The 22,071-nt window shown below is 45.1% G+C and overlaps 1 protein-coding gene across 2 annotated transcripts in view; it reads right to left on the bottom strand.

Annotated features, from left to right (window-relative positions):
• The window catches only part of TMEM63A (transmembrane protein 63A), a 28,788-nt gene that overhangs the window by 3,419 nt on the left and 3,298 nt on the right, over nucleotides 1-22,071 (bottom strand). The window contains exons 2-19 of one of the 2 annotated variants that reach the window (XM_075267190.1): nucleotides 14,053-14,257; nucleotides 13,862-13,941; nucleotides 12,375-12,444; nucleotides 11,448-11,485; nucleotides 10,628-10,770; nucleotides 9,890-9,941; nucleotides 7,437-7,545; nucleotides 6,864-6,934; nucleotides 5,841-5,921; nucleotides 4,675-4,798; nucleotides 4,174-4,307; nucleotides 3,948-4,085; nucleotides 3,535-3,688; nucleotides 1,779-1,885; nucleotides 1,503-1,589; nucleotides 1,346-1,411; nucleotides 1,100-1,262; nucleotides 460-565 (exon numbers count right to left, since the gene is read on the bottom strand). In XM_075267190.1, the coding sequence (XP_075123291.1) occupies nucleotides 460-565; nucleotides 1,100-1,262; nucleotides 1,346-1,411; nucleotides 1,503-1,589; nucleotides 1,779-1,885; nucleotides 3,535-3,688; nucleotides 3,948-4,085; nucleotides 4,174-4,307; nucleotides 4,675-4,798; nucleotides 5,841-5,921; nucleotides 6,864-6,934; nucleotides 7,437-7,545; nucleotides 9,890-9,941; nucleotides 10,628-10,770; nucleotides 11,448-11,485; nucleotides 12,375-12,444; nucleotides 13,862-13,941; nucleotides 14,053-14,247 (1,918 nt within the window). In that variant the 5' untranslated portion in view covers nucleotides 14,248-14,257. Of the gene's footprint in view, nucleotides 1-459; nucleotides 566-1,099; nucleotides 1,263-1,345; nucleotides 1,412-1,502; nucleotides 1,590-1,778; nucleotides 1,886-3,534; nucleotides 3,689-3,947; nucleotides 4,086-4,173; nucleotides 4,308-4,674; nucleotides 4,799-5,840; nucleotides 5,922-6,863; nucleotides 6,935-7,436; nucleotides 7,546-9,889; nucleotides 9,942-10,627; nucleotides 10,771-11,447; nucleotides 11,486-12,374; nucleotides 12,445-13,861; nucleotides 13,942-14,052; nucleotides 14,355-22,071 lie in introns of those variants that run through there. The other variant, XM_075267189.1, reaches the window with a different exon arrangement.

Below are 22,071 nucleotides of genomic sequence, written 5' to 3' on the forward strand. Positions count from 1 at the left end.
AGGGCGTAAATGCACTTCTCCTGCAGCCCTATAAAAATGTTCTTAGAGGCTACTTTTGGGTAGTGTGCATCTTGGCGAGAGATCGATGACTGCTAGACATGTTTCTATAATGCAATTATGGGACCAGCTGGGACACAGCTTCACCAACCTACAAAAGCACAGAACCTACAGGCCACAGGACAGCCTGGACCCAATTGTCCAGTGTTCTCCCATAACCTTCTTATCTGGCTGTAATATTGTCATCACTTACATAGATCATCATTACAGTCAGGGAAAGCTTCAGTCCATTTCCTGTTTCTGCTTTGACCACTAGGCCCAATAATAGCCTGTTCCATAGAGATCACTTCTCAGTGGTCATCAGATTATCACCACAGGCAGGAATGCAATGAAGGGTACAAACCATTTAAATTTCTACATAATTCTAGTCCATATGCCCTAAAAACTGGTATTGTGACTTACCAAAAGGCACGATGATGGGGCAGGTGATGCTGTAGGCGGTGATAACAGTGAAGACGCACAACATCCAGGCATACATGGCTCCAAACTGGTATTCAAAGGCTTGGTGCTACAGGACAGGAGACAAGGACATGACACTCAGGCTCTTCTAGGGGGCATCATTATCTTCCTACACCAGAATCTATCATCTATTCACTATGGGTTGTGTCTGGTATAGCGGTACAGCCGTTTCGGAAGTGAATGGGGCTGAGCTGCAATACCATATACAACCTGTGGACAAGTGTGGCGCTACTGTTTGAAAGAAAGTCACATTTAAAAAAAAAAAAATCCTTGGCAACCCATTAGCCCCTTGCACATGTCAGCACTAACTATGGTCCCACTTAGGAGCCGAGCCAGTGCTGTAGCCATTAGTCAGAAACCTATTACAGGCTGGGTAGGCCATAGGAACGATAATGAATCCCTACTGTCGCTACATAGATCAGTGAACGGGAGAGCAGTCAGGAGATCAGTCTTTCACCCAAACACCTTCTGCATCACTAGGCGGCAGCAGCAAGGAGGTAGGGGTGAGGACAGTTGGGGTTCCAGGAGTTCAGTACCCTTCCCCAATAGGGCATATGACCAGTGGTTGTCATTGTGATCTAACCTGCTTTATGTTCCGCCTCTCTGCAGCAGACTTGGCCATTATCATGCGGATGGTATATAAGATGAGACCCGGAAGACGCAGCAGCTCCATCCCGTTCCCCACAAACGCCGAGGCAATGACGTAGTTGACAAAGAAGGCGCCTTGATCCGGTAAGAAGACACATCTAAGATGGAAGCGACGAGAAATGAATGATATAATGGTCATGTAGCGGAATACTACATAATATCAGCGATCCGCCATACTTACTCCAGTCTGATACGACCATTAGTGTCCAAGGTTTTGTCAAACAGCCACCGAAAGAAGACGTCTAAGCTGGAAAATAAGACACGGTAAATTTCTTGGTTAATAACAAAGAAATGTGTTTGATCTGCAGCGCGAATTAAGAAGCTGCAAAAATACTAACCTGGTCAGGCCAAGCGATGGCAAGATCAGCACCATGAAGATGAGGAAGATGTAGACTTTGTGCATCATGATACGATTTTCAGCAGATCTGTAAGAAGATCATTGATATTGCTACAAAGTTTGGAGGAGGAGGAAGAAAAACGTACAAGAATGGTTTGTCTGACGTGCTTTGCTTGTGGAGCTGCAAGATCAGAGCTCAGTGGGTGTCCCCTATGGATTTGCTCTCTGCCTCATTCTGCAGAGCGGCTGTATACAGTGCTGATAAATGATATCTTACTTGGTCCAGTGGGCCTCAAACAGGGTGGAATAATACACGATGGTGGGTAATAACGCAGAGAACGACCACAGCAGGAGGGTGGGAAAGAACTGGCTGATCACCGGGTTCTGCAAGGACATAGAAGAAAAAAAAACATATACTGATTTTTATCCATTGACAATAAGCAAGTAGTGATCTAGAGAACCACGAGGAACTGATATAGAAAGGATATTGGAAAATTGTACTTTTCATAATACAAACAATAACATTTGTCTGACACTGGACAATTCCTTTAAATGCTGCCATGGAACACCTGCGAGTCCTTTTTCCTCCACCCACACATAAAGAAAGCCTTGGGAGAAGCAGGACTCACAGGCTCTCTCTATGAGTAGGGGGAGAAGCAGGACTCACAGGCTCTCTGTATGAGTAGGGGGAGAAGCAGGACTCACAGGCTCTCTCTATGAGTAGGGGGAGAAGCAGGACTCACAGGCTCTCTGTATGAGTAGGGGGAGAAGCAGGACTCACAGGCTTTCTCTATGAGTAGGGGGAGAAGCAGGACTCACAGGCTCTCTGTATGAGTAGGAGGTGAAGCAGGACTCACAGGCTCTCTATGAGTAGGGGGAGAAGCAGGACTCACAGGCTCTCTCTATGAGTAGGGGGAGAAGCAGGACTCACAAGCTCTCTTTATGAGTAGGAGGTGAAGCAGGACTCACAGGCTCTCTATGAGTAGGGGGAGAAGCAGGACTCACAGGCTCTCTCTATGAGTAGGGGGAGAAGCAGGACTCACAGGCTCTCTATGAGTAGGGGGAGAAGCAGGACTCCCAGGCTCTCTCTATGAGTAGGGGGAGAAGCAGGACTCACAGGCTCTCTCTATGAGTAGGGGGAGAAGCAGGACTCACAGGCTCTCTATGAGTAGGGGGGAGAAGCAGGACTCACAGGCTCTCTCTATGAGTAGGGGAGAAGCAGGACTCACAGGCTCTCTCTATGAGTAGGGGGAGAAGCAGGACTCACAGGCTCTCTCTATGAGTAGGGGGAGAAGCAGGACTCACAGGCTCTCTCTCTGAGTAGGGGGGAGAAGCAGGACTGACAGGCTCGCTCTCTGAGTAGGGGGAGAAGCAGGACTCACAGGCTCTCTCGATGAGTAGGGGGAGAAGCAGGACTCACAGGCTCTCTCTATGAGTAGGGGGAGAAGCAGGACTCACAGGCTCTCTCTATGAGTAGGGGGGAGAAGCAGGCCTCACAGGCTCTCTATGAGTAGGGGGGAGAAGCAGGACTCACAGGCTCTCTCTATGAGTAGGGGGGAGAAGCAGGACTCACAGGCTCTCTCTATGAGTAGGGGGAGAAACAGGACTCACAGGCTCTCTCTATGAGTAGGGGGAGAAGCAGGACTCACAGGCTCTCTCTATGAGTAGGGGGGAGAAGCAGGACTGACAGGCTCTCTCTATGAGTAGGGGGAGAAGCAGGACTCACAGTCTCTCTCTATGAGTAGGGGGAGAAGCAGGACTCACAGGCTCTCTCTATGAGTAGGGGGGAGAAGCAGGACTCACAGGCTCTCTCTATGAGTAGGGGGAGAAGCAGGACTCACAGGCTCTCTCTATAAGTAGGGGGGAGAAGCAGGACTCACAGGCTCTCTCTATGAGTAGGGGGGAGAAGCAGGACTCACAGGCTCTCTCTATGAGTAGGGGGAGAAGCAGGACTCACAGGCTCTCTCTATGAGTAGGAGGAGAAGCAGGACTCACAGGCTCTCTCTATGAGTAGGGGGAGAAGCATTACTTACATTCAGATAGTAGATTGGCTTGGTGACATTGAACTTGTCCATTGTTGAAATAATAATGGAGGGTGTTGTGAGGAAAAATAACACAATGAAGAGGCAAAAATTGATCCCCAGGACGCGTGCCCACCATTTTACTCCCTGGACGGAGATATTCCCCCTAAAAGACAGAAAAAAAACAAAAAACAAATAAAGATCAACAATAGCGCCACACCTGTCCTGTTTGCGGGTGGTACTGCATGCCAGACTCACATACAATACCCATCACAATGAACAGGTCTAACGTCAATACAGTGGAAATGGCACCTGTTAGGCTGTAATGTATACAGTGGTAAGTGGCTTATCAGATGGTCCCAGTGTTTACGGGTCTATATACTATGTGGATATTATACACACTATGTCACTAGCACCCGGCTTACCATGAGATGTTCTCCGGGTAGGTGGCGTAGGTCACTGACCACTTTGTGGTACGCAGCTCTCTGCTGTAACTCGATGGTTGCGGTTCTGTGGCACATTTGTAGTGATGACATTTGATAGCATTGAAATCTTTCAAGATGCTGAAGAAATAGGAAATCGTATTCACACCACAGCTTTGCCTCATTCACACGTGTATACATGTCCTTACCGTCTACTCGCTGAACTTACAAAGTCGCCGTGGACTTATCGGAAAATGTCACAAAAGCAATTCCTATGGGCATGTTACGTGCCAGGTCCAGCTGAGAGGCGTATTCCTGCTCCAGCTTATCGGTCACTGCAGTGTAATACTCAATCGCTTCAATCTAGGCGTAAAATATCATATATAAGACATCAGCACAAATATAAGGCCTAAGGCACATGAGCCGGGGTGCAGGCCGAGGGGGTTCCATCCCAGAGTCTCCCGTGCGACATCAAGGGACTTCTATTCTGATGTCACGGAGGAGAATAGAACCTAAAAGAGCCTCGGCCTGTACACTCGGTGCATGAGGCCTAACACAAAAACAGAATAAACACATAATAATAAGAAAAGCTGTCATTCGATCTATATAGTGCTCTGTTCCCATCAGTATACATACATCACCCACTGACCCCACTTATGTGACAAAGGCCAATGACAAAGATGTTGAAGTTCCATTGTATAATTGGACTCCAGGCCCCGGGGTCTCCTACCTTCTCACAGCCTGGTGTTACACAGCAGCAGAACTGTCCGCACGGTTTGGGGTTAATAAACACGTACTCTCCGGTTTTGTTGTGTAGCTTGATGTAATACGCCAGACTCTTCTCAGCTTTTTTCCTAAAATACATAGAGAAATTCACAATTACAATGACCTGTAGCTGGGAGAGGCTCCAAGTAGATAGTAAATAGTAGATTCCTGCAAGCTCTATTATGCCGTAGTGGCCCCTGCACACACTATTATGCCCCACAGTGGTCCCTGCACACAATATTATGCCCCATAGTGGTCCCTGCACACAGCATTATGCCCCATAGTGGCCCCTGCACACAGTACTATGCCCCATAGTGGCCCCTGCACACAGTACTATGCCCCATAGTGGCCCCTGCACACAGTATTATACTCCATTGTGGCTCCTGCACACAGTATTATCCCCCATTGTGGCCCCTGCACACAGTATTATCCCCCATAGTGGCCCCTGCACACAGTATTATACCCCATAATGAACACGCATGAACAATTATTATGCTCTTGGGTCTTTTCAGACCCCAGAGTGTAATATTCGGAGACCCAGGAAGATACAGACATAAAAAAAACACTGTTACTTACCTATCCTAGCTCTGTTGCAGTCTTCGGTGGCGTTGGTGATCTTTAATGACGTACGGACGTCACATGACCCGGGACACAGGTCCCGGTCAAGTGATGTCAGGGATGTCACACAACTAGGCCCAATGCCTGTGCGGAGCATGGAGAGGTAAGTAACAGTGTTTGTTATGTTTGGTTACCTCCACTGGGCCTCCGATCATTACATTCGGGGGTCTGAAAAGAGCCCACCCAAGTATAATAATAGTGCTTGTGGGGCCTGCGGCCCCTGCCAGGATCGATAAGTAAATAGGGCCCGTTACCGGATGGAGTAATTCCAGCAGTAACGGCCTATTAAGAAAAAAAACGCAGGGTAGCGGCTGTCGCTGGGCCCCTAATGTCCTGGGCCCTGTGGCAGCCGCTACCCCAGTAGTTACGCCCCTGTTTAATATCATTACCATAAACCTCTTTTGAAGCCTAGGCCACCAAGGATATTATCACTAACCATCTGCCTGATCTGGTTAAAACTTTGGCGCCAAAATTCACAAATGTTATGACATTCCTTGTGCTACCAAGGTTTACCTCTCGCTGGAAATTCGGAGAAGGTCGGCGACATCATAGCACAACTGTACGTCCACCACTCTGCACGTTGGATAGGCTTCACTGGAAAAGAAACAGTATAGTTTGGTGTCTGTATGTACAATCTTATAACTTAATTTAGTGAATATGCCTGGGATTTGGAGCTCTGTTTCATTAGAGCAGACCCTGACTCTAGCAGCCATGTGTTACACAACCACTCAGTCAAATGAGAGAAATCAGTCTACCCAAACTCACCACCAGGGGGAGCCGTGGAGCTTACTGTACATGGATTAATGGAGGAGCTGTAGAAATCCATATGCAATGAGCTCCCCCTAGTGGAGAAGAAAGCAGCTGTAGATATAGTTAAAGAGGAGCTGACCTCTCGTCGGCTCCACCAACTTTGCATCATTTAATAGCTGAACCGTCACAGATTCTGGCACAGTTGTAATTTTTTCTTTAGCCCCGCCATTCCTAAACAATCAGTGCGGTTAGTTTTGGTGCCATATATGTGACTAGACTCCCTAATGTCAAGTGGGTGGTGTCAGGCAGGAGGAGGTAAGGGGCAGTGACTGAACTCGGATACTGTCCGCCTCTAATTGGAGCACTGAGTCACACCCTCCCTCACCTGCCTGACACCACCCACTTGACATTAGAGAGTCTAGCTATCAACTAAGGCACCAAAACTAACAGCAATGATTGCTCACGAACAGTGAGGGCTAGAGAGAAAATTCTGACTGTGACGGAATCAGTGGAGCGGCGCCTAATTAAGAAATTGAATTGACGGCGGGAGGAAAGGTCTCCTTTAAAGTTTAATTTAAAAAATTGTGATGGGATGACAGAGAGCGACGTCCCTCTGTCTCACCACTTCAATATGGCAGTGGCTATTGATCCCAGCTGTACTATACAGGCGACACATGCTGCTGATCACATGACATCACAGCACCATACATGTAAAGCTCATAACATATAACCTGGCAGCAGATGATGTAGAGGGGACGCAGGAGACACACACAGCCTCCCTCCTACCTGAAGTGACTGCTGATGGTCTCCTTAACAGCGTTGCGTGGAAGTCCTGTTATGAACAATGTATGTTTTACCTGTGAAAGAAAAGGACAGTCTCAGCAATATATAATATGTATACCCAGCAGTGGAATTTTCCATTAGGCACAAGAGGCCTCAGCCTAGGGGCAGCCCTATTGTAAAAGATGTCAGGTTTACTATGTAGTAGGGGTCGGACCTTTACCTGTTGCTTTGAGGACCTGTCCTGTATTAAACAGACAAACCATTGATGTAAATGGACATTGTGTAATGCTTCATTTCACCAGTGGTGGTGCTGAAGGGGAAACTGAACACTTACTACCAGGTTTTCCCAAGGACTACAGGGGATTACTGGAGGTATAGGAACACTTTGTGATCTTCTTATGGTTTAAGAGAATATGTCGCCATAAGAATTTTTGATGATATTTTAAAAAGATTCAATAGGCAGAGAATGGGGAAGCTGAGGAAGACGCCAAAATGTAATAAATCCACTTGTGCAATAAAGTCAGTAGTAGATACATAATAATGGCTGTGGGATCCAAAAACCTCTTCTGTACTAACCGTATTTTCCTCCTTGTATTTTATGACAGACGTGTGATGTCGCATGAGGATGACAATGAGGATGAGATAAATGACCCCAATGACCGTGTGGAGCCAAAGAAGACTGTCACTGCAAATACAAACACATGATATTTCTCTAGGCTCAAGGAGAACAAGGGACAAAAAAATGTTTTAGCTTTTTTCAGTCACCAGTAGAGGGAGTTTAGGAAGTAAATGTATAAAGGGATTCTACCATTAAAAATCACATTTTTTTCTCGATCACACGTAGGAATAGCCTTAAGAAAGTCTATTCTTCTCCTACCTTTAGAGATCTTCTCCGCGTCGCCGTTCCGTAGAAATCCAGGTTTTCGTCTGTATGCAAATGAGTTCTCTCGCAGCACTGGGGGTGGTCAAACAGCACTGGGGGCGTCCCCAATGCTGCGAGAGAACTCTCCAGCGACGCCTCCATCTTCTTCAGGAACGGCCTCTTCACACGTCTTCTTCCGGAGCTGGCTTCAAACTTCTAGGTCTCGGGCAGAGCCGAGAAAATGGCCGCTTACTTACTGTATAAGCAGCCATTTTCTTGTGGCTTGTGGGCATGTGCAGTCGGCTCTGCCCGAGGCCCAGTGCTGCGAGACAACTAATTTGCATACCGGCAAAAACTGGGATTTCTACCGAACAGTGTCGCGGAGAAGAGATCTAAAGGTAGGAGACGAATAACCTTTCTTAAGGCTATTCCTACGTGTTATTGAGCAAAAAATGTGATTTTAAAGATTTATACCACTGGACCTCAGCCCAACATATTGTGGCGGTCCTCCAGGATGGGCCTTGACTCGGTGTAGGCACACATATGTATGACCTGAATGATGAGAGGCTCTTGTGTTCTTTAGGAATGGACAAAGCAAGTACTTTTGGCCAATAGTAATTTTTGTGATAGAGTTTTATTTAAAATGTTCAAACATCTGTCTTCTGCAAACTGCACATATTCTCATACATTGCAGGCTGCTCAGTTTGTTCAGTGTAAAATCCGTCAGACAACTTCTGCAGCTGTGCCATATGAACTTATCTTGGGGCTGCACAAGAGCCAGAAGAGCCCTCCTGAACCACCAGTTCGGCATTGCCGATTTAAACAATGAATGCAATAAAACAGTATGCAGTTTGCTCCCTCTAGTGGAGGCTGAAGGCTGCCAAAATGGTATCATTAAAGGCTATGGACAGCTTTGTTGCATTCTATAACTGAAATACGTGTATTTTACGCTAAAAGTAATTTTTATAACTGAGTTTTATTAAAAATGCTAAGCCATTTGTCTTCTGCAGCCTGAATGTTATTCTCATACATTGCAGGCTGCTCAGTCCAATTCAGTGTAACTCTGTAAAATCAGTTCTACAGCTGCGCCATATGACTTTTTCTTGTCCTGGGATTGCACAAGATCCATATGTACCCCATTGAACTCCATACAACAATATACAGTTAGATCGCTCTAGAGGTGGCTTCAGGCAATTATTAAGGTATCCATTAAAGACTGTGGACTGCTTTGCTCCATTTTATAACTGAAACGTGTACTTTTTGCTAAAAATAATTTCTGTAATTGGTTTGTATTAAAAATATTAAACTATTCGTCTTCCATAGTCTGCATCCATTCTCATACATTGCAGGCTGTCTGTCGTCCCTCTGTCTGCATTTCTGAACCCAAATCTAAGCTATACAACCAAATAAAGTAATCTTACATGAAAACGGATGTCATCTTTTCGAGTATTATAGAGAATGGAGAGAGAAGCTACAGAGCTAGCGGTCAGAGAGCTCCTCTAACAGATTTCACACTGAACAGGACTGAGCAGCCTGCAATGTATTAAAATATAGGCAGGCTGCAGAAGACAAATAGTTAAAACTTTTTAATAACGCTCAAGGAGAAAATTATTTTTTAATCAAAATACATTTATTTCAGTAAAAAAGAAAGCCCCAAATAGTCCTTAGCCTTAACGTTATACGGGGTTTGTATTAGAAGAAGTTTTTAAAGGGATGCTATCATTGGATACCCTTTTTTTATGACTAACACGTAAGAATAACCTTAAGAAAGGCTCTGCCCGAGGCCTAGGAGATTGAAACCCAGGACGGAAGACGAAACAGGGAGAGGCCGTTCCAGAAGAAGATGGAGGTGACGCTGGAGATTTCTCTTGCAGCACTGGAGACGCCCCCAGTGCTGTTAGAGCGCTGGGGACCGCCCCCAGTGCTGCAAGAGAACTCATTTGCATACCGAAGAAAACCTGGATTTCTACCGAATAGAGACGCAGAGAAGACATCTAAAGGTAGGAGAAGAGCAGCCTTTCTTAAGGCTATTCTTACGTGTTAGTCACAAAAAAGGGTATCCAATGATAGGATCCCTTTAACCATATATGAAGTTTGCGCCGAAATCACATGATGCATAAACATAAAGCATAGCCAACAATAGTAACAATCCCCCGCCCATACTCACTGATGCTGTAAATTGGCTATTGTGGTCCTGCCAAAGTTGTAAGGATCCATATCTTAAAATAAAAAAAAAATAAAAATTGCATAGTATAGGATGTAATTTATTTTTTTTTTACATTCACAGAGCTTATTTTTTGTGGGATAAACCCTACTTCCTAATGGAACCATGTAAGATTCCATACAATGTACAATCTGTGTTTTTGTTTCTATTTTCCTACAGGTTCCATTTATTACAAAAAAACTTTTACATTAAAAAATAAATAAATGTAATCCCTTTAAAATATGTAAAATTGTAGCAAAAAATGTAACTTTTAAGGATCGTTTTTTGCAGAGCAGGCTGTAGTTTTTATTGGTGTAAATGATATATTTTATATTCAAAATTCTGTGGCGCCATAAAATATACGTGTTCCCAGTATGGTATAAATATTTCTATATAAGACAAAAGTTGTGATACCTCACATGTTTAATTTTTCTGTTTTATTAACATTAGGATTAAAATGGGGAAAAGGAGGAGTTTAATTTTTGATTTTTTTTTTTTTTTTATGATTTTCAGGCTTCCTGATGTTTGGTCTCTCTACTTGTCCCATTCTGCGTTACACAGAAAATGCCTGATCTGAATGGTGTAATGCTTCAATTTCCCCAAGGTGGCGCTACAGGGAAATTGAACACTTCAGTCCATTGTTCTGATCCATCAGACAGACAAAACTACAAACTAACACAAGTACCAAGCACAAGTACTTACCAAGTAAAGTCCCCGAGAGGTTGACTGGCAATATGACAGCAACAGAGAGGACGCTGGCGACAACCAGGAAGAATATGATGTGACGCTGGAAGGAGAGGTAGTGACAAGCGTCTTCTCCACATCGCTCATAGATGTCTTCATCGCTAGGGTGGAGAAGATGTGACATTAGGCAGTATTACACATCAACGTTAATAATATTAAGCAGATTACCCTACACAGTGCCCGGTCATACACAGCGACAGATCACTATGATGGGATCTTATAGGATGTGGTCCTAAACCTACAAGTCACATATGCATGGACTTTGCAGTAACTTCTAGTTCTGTACCCATAAATTATAATAAAATATGGCAACCATATTGAAGACACACACACTTCCTTCCTGTATGTCTGTATATATAGTGCAGCAGGGTGTGTGCGCTTTATGGCAGCTGCAATGAATAGAAGTTAATGATTAAAAAGGAGTCCGCAAACCAAAAGTGTTGCTATCCTGCCTTATATACGCCACCTGCAGGACAACAGACATGTCATTAAAGGGGTTGTCCAAGACTACAATATTGATTGCGGCGACTTCTTCACCATTTACCAAGCACAGTGCCGTACATCGTATAGTGGCTGTGTTTGGTACTGCAGATGTGCGCCATTCATGGTCATGTGACAAATGAATGTGATGTCAGCGCGTTAGTATAGGAACAGCCCCAGACAAGACCTTTAAAGAGGTAGCAGTTGCACCCAGGCCCGAATGCTTAAAGGGGTCCCTAAGAAGACACCAGTATTAGTTACAGGCAGCTTAGTAAATTTCCTTTTCCAATGTACTTACTGCATCTGAAATGCGGAGGTTATCCAGGAGCAAAATCCCTGCAAGAGAACAAATGATGGGGTTAAATTTCAAGTTTTGTTTTTTTTTATTAATTTTTCACAATTATGCAGTGAATGGGAACATTTTTGTTTCTTGGTCTGAACCCGAAGTGCTATTAATATACTCAGACCCCAGAGTTTAATAAGTGAAGGCTCTGGGAGGGGCGGCCATAATAAACACTGATACTGACCTTCCCTCATCTCACCTGGGCTTTCATGTGGTCCTATTATAGCCTCCTGGGTAACCTCATGGGTCCCAGGGCCTATGGTTCGGCCTAAGGGGTCAAGTAGCGCACAGAAGTCATGATGCTCCATTACAGAGTGATGGCGTTGGTGCGCACCATGTGACTGCTCAGGTCTGTAGACATCCCAGAGCATAATAGCGATTCAAGGGTGGCGAATCCCAAGAATTTTGGGTTCAGCCAAACCAGAGATTTTTGGAAAATTTGCAAGAAAACTGGCTTGTTACAAATCAGTTCACAAGTCTTGAATTGTAAAGACCAATGCACATGTGTCAGCTGGACATGATTAAGGTTTTCAGTCTCTGGATGTAACTGAGAAGGTCCCATTCACTGACAAGAAGCAGAGATCATAAAAATGGGAAGAGATCCAATGTTTATTAGAACTTGTTATACAGGGATATTCCTTTGAAGGGGTTGTCTCAAGCTCTGTAGGAATATATGGACACTGTAGAAGGGGGTCCTATACTAAAGTCAACCCTCTATCGGCCACAATGTACAGCAGGTGTGACCTGCAGCATGGACTACTAACCTGATGTAGACACAGACAGAACGCAGACTTACAATGTACCTGTGTGAATTAGCCCTTAAGTGTGGAGGTTGAGTCTTTAACTACCTGATGTGTGTGAAGTGGCATAAAAGTTACATACACTGTCCCTTTCCAGCTCTTCATTAAAGGAGGATGAGGAGGATAACCTCCGGTATCTTCGCTGAGGAAAGCTGCAAGGAAAAAGGAAAAGTCATAGAAACAGCAAGAAAACGAGATCAAGTCCTGGACCAAACAATGGGCAAGGACCAGGACAACAACCCCCCCCCAGCACACACACAGGACTACTTATTGTTATCCAGAGCTACATCCTGTATTATACTCCAGAGCTGCGCTCACTATTCTGCTGGTGCAGTCACTGTATACATACATTACATTACTTATCCTGTATTATACTCCAGAGCTGTGCTCACTATTCTGCTGGTGCAGTCACTGTGTACATACATTACTGATCCTGAGTTACATCCTGTATTATACTCCAGAGCTGCGCTCACTATTCTGCTGGTACAGTCACTGTGTACATACATTACTGATCCTGAGTTACATCCTGTATTATACTCCAGAGCTGCGCTCACTATTCTGCTGGTGCAGTCACTGTATACATACATTACATTACTTATCCTGTATTATACTCCAGAGCTGTGCTCACTATTCTGCTGGTGCAGTCACTGTGTACATACATTACTGATCCTGAGTTACATCCTGTATTATACTCCAGAGCTGCGCTCACTATTCTGCTGGTACAGTCACTGTGTACATACATTACTGATCCTGAGTTACATCCTGTATTATACTCCAGAGCTGCGCTCACTATTCTGCTGGTACAGTCACTGTGTACATACATTACTGATCCTGAGTTACATCCTGTATTATACTCCAGAGCTGCGCTCACTATTCTGCTGGTACAGTCACTGTGTACATACATTACTGATCCTGAGTTACATCCTGTATTATACTCCAGAGCTGCGCTCACTATTCTGCTGGTACAGTCACTGTGTACATACATTACATTACTTATCCTGTACTGATTCTGAGTTACATCCTGTATTATACTCCAGAGCTGCGCTCACTATTCTGCTGGTACAGTCACTGTGTACATACATTACTTATCCTGTATTATACTCCAGAGCTGCGCTCACTATTCTGCTGGTACAGTCACTGTGTACATACATTACATTACTTATCCTGTACTGATCCTGAGTTACATCCTGTATTATACTCCAGAGCTGCGCTCACTATTCTGCTGGCACAGTCACTGTGTACATACATTACTTATCCTGTATTATACTCCAGAGCTGTGCTCACTATTCTGCTGGTACAGTCACTGTGTACATACATTACATTACTTATCCTGTATTATACTCCAGAGCTGCGCTCACTATTCTGCTGGTGCAGTCACTGTGTACATACATTACTTTACTTATCCTGTATTATACTCCAGAGCTGCGCTCACTATTCTGCTGGTGCAGTCACTGTGTACATACATTACATTACTTATCCTGTACTGATCCTGAGTTACATTCTGTGTTATACTCCGGAGCTGCACTCACAATTCTGCTTATACAGTATATCTTGTATAGTACTATATACCTCTCAGCATCATATACAAGGGCCACCCGTCCATAATCCCAAAGATTCTTCCGAACGATGGAGAAAATCAGCAGCAAAAACTAAGGAAAGAAAAGAAAGTTGCTGCCTATGAGAATGAATCTGATGGTATCTAATCCCCTCTAGGTGCACACATGTATACTGTATAGCAGACATCACTATGGATTACGCACCACAAAGCAGATGACGTCCAGCACCAGGACTGTAGGGATCCCTCCAAACGTCACCCCTTGGAGGACTGTGCTTCCAGTATGACCACCATAACAATAATTTTGGGAATCATTGGAATTATTCGTGGCACGGCTGACACTCCAGGAAGAGAAGGTGATAGACTCACCCCCAAAATGAAAGGGGGAAGAATGGAACATCCGGCCTGATCTGTAATAGAGGAGAGAAGCCATCAGTATACAGGGGAAGCGGCAGCGAGGGGACGGTGCAAGCACAAAACAAGCGGCTCATTGTCATCTGCCGAGAAAGGAAAACCTCAAAGCCATGGAGGCAGAAACTTATTACATGAGTATTATCCTAGGAATTCTGTGATAATGAGATCCTCGCTACATCACATGACCCTGAGGAGGAGGCAGATACACTTGTAACCCTCTGGGCATGAAGAGGTTAATGGCCCAGCTTATAATACCGCAGATAGACATCAGTCATATATCGCTACTGTACTATTAATAAGACTTTAGGCCTTGTTCCATCACAGACGACTCAAACCTACTATTGAACCTCATAAATATTGCATTAGAGAACACTAAAACCCCACAAACAACACAAGTAACATCTGAAGGTACCAAATGTGGGGTAAAGTGACCCAAAAGCAAATAAATAGCAGGTAGGTCAGCCATTACAGCATAGCCAGGTGCTAATAGTCTGGAGCCGACTCATTGATGTCTATGAGAGAGCATTCTAGACATAATCTGTGCAGGGAGGGGGAGCAGATAAACTGTCACATCATTTATGGCCAGTAATGAGGACTCAGTGGTGTTATCTATAGAGGCGTTATCTGCTATTGTAATCCTGGCTGTGAGAGTGCTGCAAAGAAAACCCCTACAGAATTGGCAAGTGTATTATTAGGCTTAGTGGCCAGAGTGAGAGTGAAAATTGCTGCATATGGTATTTTGTTTTTTTCAAAAAGGTTACACATTCCCTTTAAATTTGCAGACAATTATGAGAAACATTTTTACAAACGTAAATAATTTTTTTAAATTAAATTTTAAAGGGATTCTACCATTAAAAAACTTTTTTTTCTAGGTAACACGTTGGAATAGCCTTTAGAAAGGCTATTCGTCTCCTACCTTTGGAAGTGATCTCCGCCGCGTCTGCGGCTTGACGTCGGACGCCTGCGCAGTACGCTCTGTTTGGCGAACTTGCGGTGTCGGCACTATGGCCGCTGGCATGCGCAGGCGTCCGACGTCAAGCCAAAGAAGGAAGGGGAGGATGCAGAAGAAGACAGAGGCGGCGCTGCAGTTGGTTTTCGAGCAGCAATGGGGACGCCCCCATCGCATCTCCTGCGCTTTTTTTCTGACTAACACCTCGGAATAGCCTTAAGAAAGCCTAGTCTTCTCCTACCTTTAGATGTCTTTTCCGTGCCGTCGTTCGGTAGAAATATCGTTTTTCCTCAGTATGCAAATGAGTTCTCTTGCAGCACTGGAGGCGGTCCCCAGCGCTCAAACAGCACTGGGGGCGTCCCGAATGCTGCGAGAGAACTCTCCAGCACCACATCCATCTTCTTCTGGAATGTCCTCTTCATGTATACCGAGGAAAACTGAGATTTGCACCGAACGGCAGTGAGGAGAAGCCATGTAAAGGTAGGAGAAGAATAGCTTCCTACGTGTTAGTCAGAAAAAATTGCATTTTAATGATAGGATCCCTTTAAGGGTCAGAGTGGTCTTTGGGATGGATTACACACATGTACACGTATTCCAGCAATCATTCCTCAATTTTTCCTTCCTGTTGCACAAACTCTTACACATTTTACACCATGGGGTTGTGATTTTGACATTGTATCTTTCTTCCTCTTTAGCTGGAGGTGCCGGACACATATACAGTATATCTTACCGCTTATACAGAAGAAGACATGTCACCTATGGATTAGAGCTACACAGCAATTTAGGCCGTGACTTCTGTTCCAAGTCACCCTGAAACTCCTTCACTCATCCAAGTGAATGCAAAACCCCAAGAATGAAACTGGAGTAAAATGTATAATAAAGTCCTCCCTTTAAGTCTGGCAAAATGGCATATGGGACAAACCAAATTATAGTCAATGGGGTCCAATAGGATCTGCTTTTTTCCCTCAAATGAGATACATTTTAGCTTTTCTGTTCCTGTATGTGCCTGCAGTGTTAAGTGATTGTATCTATGTGTATTGTTTTATGTACATGAAATAAAGCTGGAATTTCATGTTATATGGAATTCTCTCCTTATAGGGGGTGTCACCAGATCCCAGCCCTGCAGATAGATAGGTTACTGTCACCAGACCCAGCATATCACCCCAGCCCTGCAGATAGATAGGTTACTGTCACCAGAACCAGCATATCACCCCAGCCCTGCAGATAGATAGGTTACTGTCACCAGAACCAGCATATCACCCCAGCCCTGCAGATAGATAGGTTAGTGTCACCAGAACCAGCATATCACCCCAGCCCTGCAGATAGATAGGTTACTGTCACCAGACCCAGCATATCACCCCAGCCCTGCAGATAGATAGGTTACTGTCACCAGACCCAGCATATCACCCCAGCCCTGCAGATAGATAGGTTACTGTCACCAGAACCAGCATATCACCCCAGCCCTGCAGATAGATAGGTTACTGTCACCAGACCCAGCATATCACCCCAGCCCTGCAGATAGATAGGTTACTGTCACCAGAACCAGCATATCACCCCAGCCCTGCAGATAGACAGGTTACTGTCACCAGAACCAGCATATCACCCCAGCCCTGCAGATAGATAGGTTACTGTCACCAGACCCAGCATATCACCCCAGCCCTGCAGATAGATAGGTTACTGTCACCAGAACCAGCATATCACCCCAGCTCTGCAGATAGATAGGTTACTGTCACCAGACCCAGCATATCACCCCAGCCCTGCAGATAGATAGGTTACTGTCACCAGAACCAGCATATGTATCTGCAGGGTTGGGGTGATATGTTGGATCTGGCGACACTCCCTTTAACCATGGCTGGGAAAATGGGTAACAGGATTCGGTGTGGGCAGTCACTGTTTGCCAGGTCGGCACTAATGCCAGCATTTCCAAGGACATCTCCAAACCTGAAGGGTATCCAAAACACGCCCAGAACTCACTGATGTGGATGCACAAGGTTAAAGTTCTCCGAATTAGTTACTCAGAAAGCGTCTGCTAAATTTTGTACCGATGTGTTAAAGCCAAACATGACTTTAGAGGTAATGTAGGGAGGAAAAACTTCTGGCACCAGAAGGGTTAACAAATGAATACAGATTCCGAACTTTTTCTGGCACTGCCGGGGGATTGTAGACTTTCTATTTCGGCCTGCTGTTCCGACTCTTCATCATGAGACTGACCTCACTCTTCTCCTACAGCTTGTACTGGGAGAAAAGTGGGGTCGGTCATGTGAGTGTCAGGAGGGCAGTCTAAAATAGAAGTCTCCCCTAGCAGTACTATGAAAAGTTTGGTGTCGACATGATGGAGGACCGGCATCTGTATTAGTAAGCTGACCCTTCTAGAGCAGTATATACACTGTAAGAAGTTTTTTTCCTCCCCATATAACCCTTTTAATAGATTGTCTATGGTCAAAAAGTATGGCTGCTTTCTTTCAGAAACAGCGCCACTCCTGTCCACAGGTTGTGCATGGTATTGCATCTCAGCTCTTTAATAAGGCTATGTCATGGTCCACACATAGGCAATAGATTTAATGTAACTGAATTATCCTACAAGTGTACACCATAGACTTCATGTGTAAACATTACTGGGAGTCGGAGGTCCTGGAGCAGAAGATCTGCGGAGGTCCTAGGTCTCAGACCCTCGCAGATGTGATACTGATGGCCTAATTGGTGTCGTGGCCCTTTAAGAGCAATTTGCCATATGTCATACAAGGTCTTGAGGCCTCTAGGTATACACAGCTGATAACTAATACCACAATAGTAAAAGCTCTTGCCCAGTAAACAAACAAATCCGGCAGTTCATGTGATCGGTGCCAAGATCCATCTATTACACTAAACGCACCGTTTGTTTAGCTGCAGGTGATCCGTAACATCGTCTTGTCTGCCGTGCAGATGAAAAAAAGACAACACCAGCGTAAAAAAATGGAAGGAGGTCTGCAGGACCGACTCAAAAAACTTCTAAGATACTGGTAAACCTTGTGGAGACTGGAGTCTTACATGCAATGCTCCCTGGGAAAAGCATGCAAATGAGCTCTCCTCCAGAAGGAAGAAAACTGTCTCTCTAGCGCCAGCTATAGGTAGCCATCATGTAGATAAGTCAATGTCCAAGCACGGTGCCCAATATAATGGGCCGATTGAACCACAGTAAGTAGGCCTGACTGATAAAACATGAAGCCAACCAGGGCTGGGCCTTCTCTCCAGGCGTCCCATAACGGATGCAAAGGTGGTCTCCCTTGGCTATACTGATACGGCTGATGTTGCTACAATAGTGAGTCTGGGGTCTGTTGCAAAAGCTCAGATTGGACCCCCCCACCCAATATCTCTCATCTGTACAGTATAGCAGCATTTACCTTTACCTTTCCTCCCTGATCTGGGCCCAGACCACCAAGAAGACTTCATCCCATGCTTCCCATCATCTGCCATTGCTCCCCACATAAAATTCGTGCTCATTATTGCGCAACAGCCTCCCCCCACAGAATCACTCTCAGACTATATGCTGCTGACTAGTTGCTATTTTTGCCATTAAAAGGTTAGTTTTTGTCTTTCTGACAGTGGAAGGCCACTACTTACTCCAGTGCACCACGGGGCAGGTGGAATATATAGACTGCCAGTCATGAAAGAAAACCAGTAGGCAGATCATAGAATTGTATCCAGCCCAGGTGTGGTGAGGGGAACCTGCGCGCCCCCCTGGCTTCTGGGCCCGGTCCCAGATTTGGCCACCATGAGCCCTATAATTCCTCCAGTGGTTTACAGTACACAGAAGCCCAGCTTGTGACTGCCATGTAGTAACGTGATGTGTATGTCAATAATAGGAACTGGTTTCATTCAAACAACATGTGACGCTGGGGTTACCCATCGACCGTGCTGAACTAGAACAATACAAGGTATATACCGGGGTAGGGAACCTTCGGCTCTCCAGCTGCTGTGAAACTACACCTCCCAGCATGCTCCATTCACTTCCATGGGAGTTCCCAGAACAGCAGAGCCAGTATGCATGCTGGGAGTTGTAGTTTTGCAACAGCTGGAGAGCCGTACGTTCCCTACCCCTGGTATATACCGACACCTACAGAAAGTACATGCACACTCAGCCATCAAGCCACGAGCACTGGTATGTCTACTAGACCACCCTCTTCTAAGGCGAATAACCCTTTATTATTAGATTTTACTCAGCTTTCCCAGAAGCAGATAACTGTGACAGCTGTATGCCACATGAACTGGATAGAAAATTTTACAGATGACACCGCAGTGTCCAGTAGCCAATAAAAATAACTGGGCCCGGGTGTCATCTATACAGAGCTTGCAGTGGAGACCCTGCCATAGAAACACATCAAACACATTGTAGTCCTCTGATTGATGAGGAATTGTCAGTAAATAGTGAACCATTAGGCGGAGTTCACACCTTCTGGATACAGCAGCCAAAAACTGCACAGACATGGAGACTGACCCCGCCTTAGTGCAAAGGAGAAAGGTCTGCACATACAGTGACATCTTATGTAAACCCCTAGCATTCCAAGTACGTATGGATCAGTGACGTCTATAGGTCTGAGTGCCCCTTTAAGTGCCATACTTCACCTCTCTTATATATGATGGTGCTCCAGATGTTTGCACATGAATTACCTTGGCACCGATCCAGCACACATATGGAGCAATGCGAAAAAGGAAAAATGGCTTTTTTCACCCATAGAAACCAATCACAGAAGCTCTGGAGCGCCCCACGAAGGCTCCGCGGTGATGACTATACTTCAAATCTGACATACTTGAAATCTGCATGACCATGAAACACACAAGAGAGTTCATGTGCCCGCCCTAGGTGACCATCAGTGCTCATAAGAGGCCATTTTGTATCATACTGACCGCACACGCAAACTGCGATGTCTACAGGTAGCGGTGCTGCTTCACACGGGGCAAGAGGGGACGGATTTTGACGCTGAATCCACGTCAGAATCCGCCCCCTCACAATAGAGGTCTATGGAGACCGCTAGCTTACTTTTTTCCATGAGCTGCCCTTTCCTCAGGCTGATTCAGCCCCGGCGTCCGCCTCGCGACAGCACCCCCCAGACTAGGCCCATTCATTTGGACCTACTCCGGAGCGGGAAGCCGCGACAGGCGCATTTTGATCCTATTCTGACGCGGCTTCCCGCATCAAAATCAGGACCAAAACACGCCATCCCGCGCCCCGTGTGAACTAGTCCTTAGGGGTTACAAAAGATCGAGACCCCAATGAGCATTTTCTACTTTCGTCCATGTAGCGTAGATAACTATAACGTAACCCAACTTAATTCAGCAAATGGGGGCCGGGGGATTGAGTTAATTTTAGGGGTCTGGATTCATTTTAGAGGTCTGGTTTGGAGGACGTAATTCGTTTTAGGGGTCTGAACAAATTTTAGGGATCTGGTCTGGATGGCCGGATTAATTTTAGGGGTCTGAATGAAGTTGAAAGGTCTGGTCTGGGTTCTAAATTCATTTTAGGGGTCTCATCCAGAGGTCTGAAATACTTTTAGGAGTCCTGTGCAAAGTGCAAAGGTCATTGCAAAAGCTGTGATCTAACCACAACATGTGAACACACCCCAACTTGCCTGCTCAGTATATTAGAGGACCATGTATCCTCATTATATTCACAGCTGGCGTATCTGCCGATCAAATAGATTAACACGTTAAACCGGATTTTAATCCTCTTCTATAAAATAAAGTTACAGTTAAACAAATATACTCCCATCTGGTTACATAAGGTCCTCACTTACGGCTCACTTCACTGGGTGCTGCAAACAGACGCCGTCATCCATTAGAATGTTCCACTTTCACCAGTTCATAATTTAATCCCCGTTCAATTCTTTTTTACAAAAACAGCGCCACTCCAGACTGTGGTTGTGTCTGGTATTACAATTGTACCCTACTCTAATAAATACCAAGCACAGCCCATGAGCAGAAAGCCTAGGGTTATCTAAGCTTAGCTCTCCAGGCCATCCATAATACAAGACCTGAAGTGATGTCAGTGGAACCAGGGGCTACAAATTACAAATTGTATCCATCAAACCCCTTTAGGCTAGGTTCACACTTTATCTGCGAGCTCCCCAATGTTTCCAATGGAGGCGGTAAGTGTCCTGCTCAATCCTGCTGCGGTTTTTACAACTTATTCAAGAAAAAAAAAAACTAACAAAAAAAAAACGCAGCGCAAGACCACCCGCGATTGGCCCCATTATATTATGTTTTTTCGTAGACTGTGAGCCCCATACAGGGATCACAATGTTTTTTTTTTTCTCCTATCAGTATGTCTTTGTAGAATGGGAGGAAATCCACAGAACATACAAACTCCTTGCAGATGTTATACCTGGCGGGATTCGAACCCAGGACTCCAGCGCTGCAAGGCTGCAGTGCTAACCACTGAGTCACGTGCTGCTCCTAACCACATTATATTAGAGGCTAGTCAGCGTGCAAATCTGCGGCAAACACCACTGCGGGGAAAATTCCTCTCCAACTTCCTCTAAGTGAACCTACTCTTAAAGGGGATTTGCTATTAAAGACATTTACCCCCTACTCACAGCAACGGAATTTCAGGCCTGTGTTTTGCTGATTCCTGGAGGATCCGGCAGGAGCCCCGGGATCTAACCCTTATCCTCCTGTCCAGAGGATAGGGAATAAGTGTCTAAAATAATAAAACCCCTTTAAGGTGGAGGCTCCGTAGTAACAACGATTGCACAATACAATAGTATACAGTGAAAATGTAGGAGTGTAGATGTAAATGTAAGCAGTGGAAAGCTTGTGCGTGCAATCTTAGGGGTGCATTCATACAGTGCAGTTAGATCCGAACGGGAAAAAAATAGTGACGAAGTC

This window comes from Leptodactylus fuscus, chromosome 3 (assembly GCF_031893055.1).
Source record: "Leptodactylus fuscus isolate aLepFus1 chromosome 3, aLepFus1.hap2, whole genome shotgun sequence".
Taxonomy (NCBI): Eukaryota; Metazoa; Chordata; class Amphibia; order Anura; family Leptodactylidae; genus Leptodactylus; species Leptodactylus fuscus.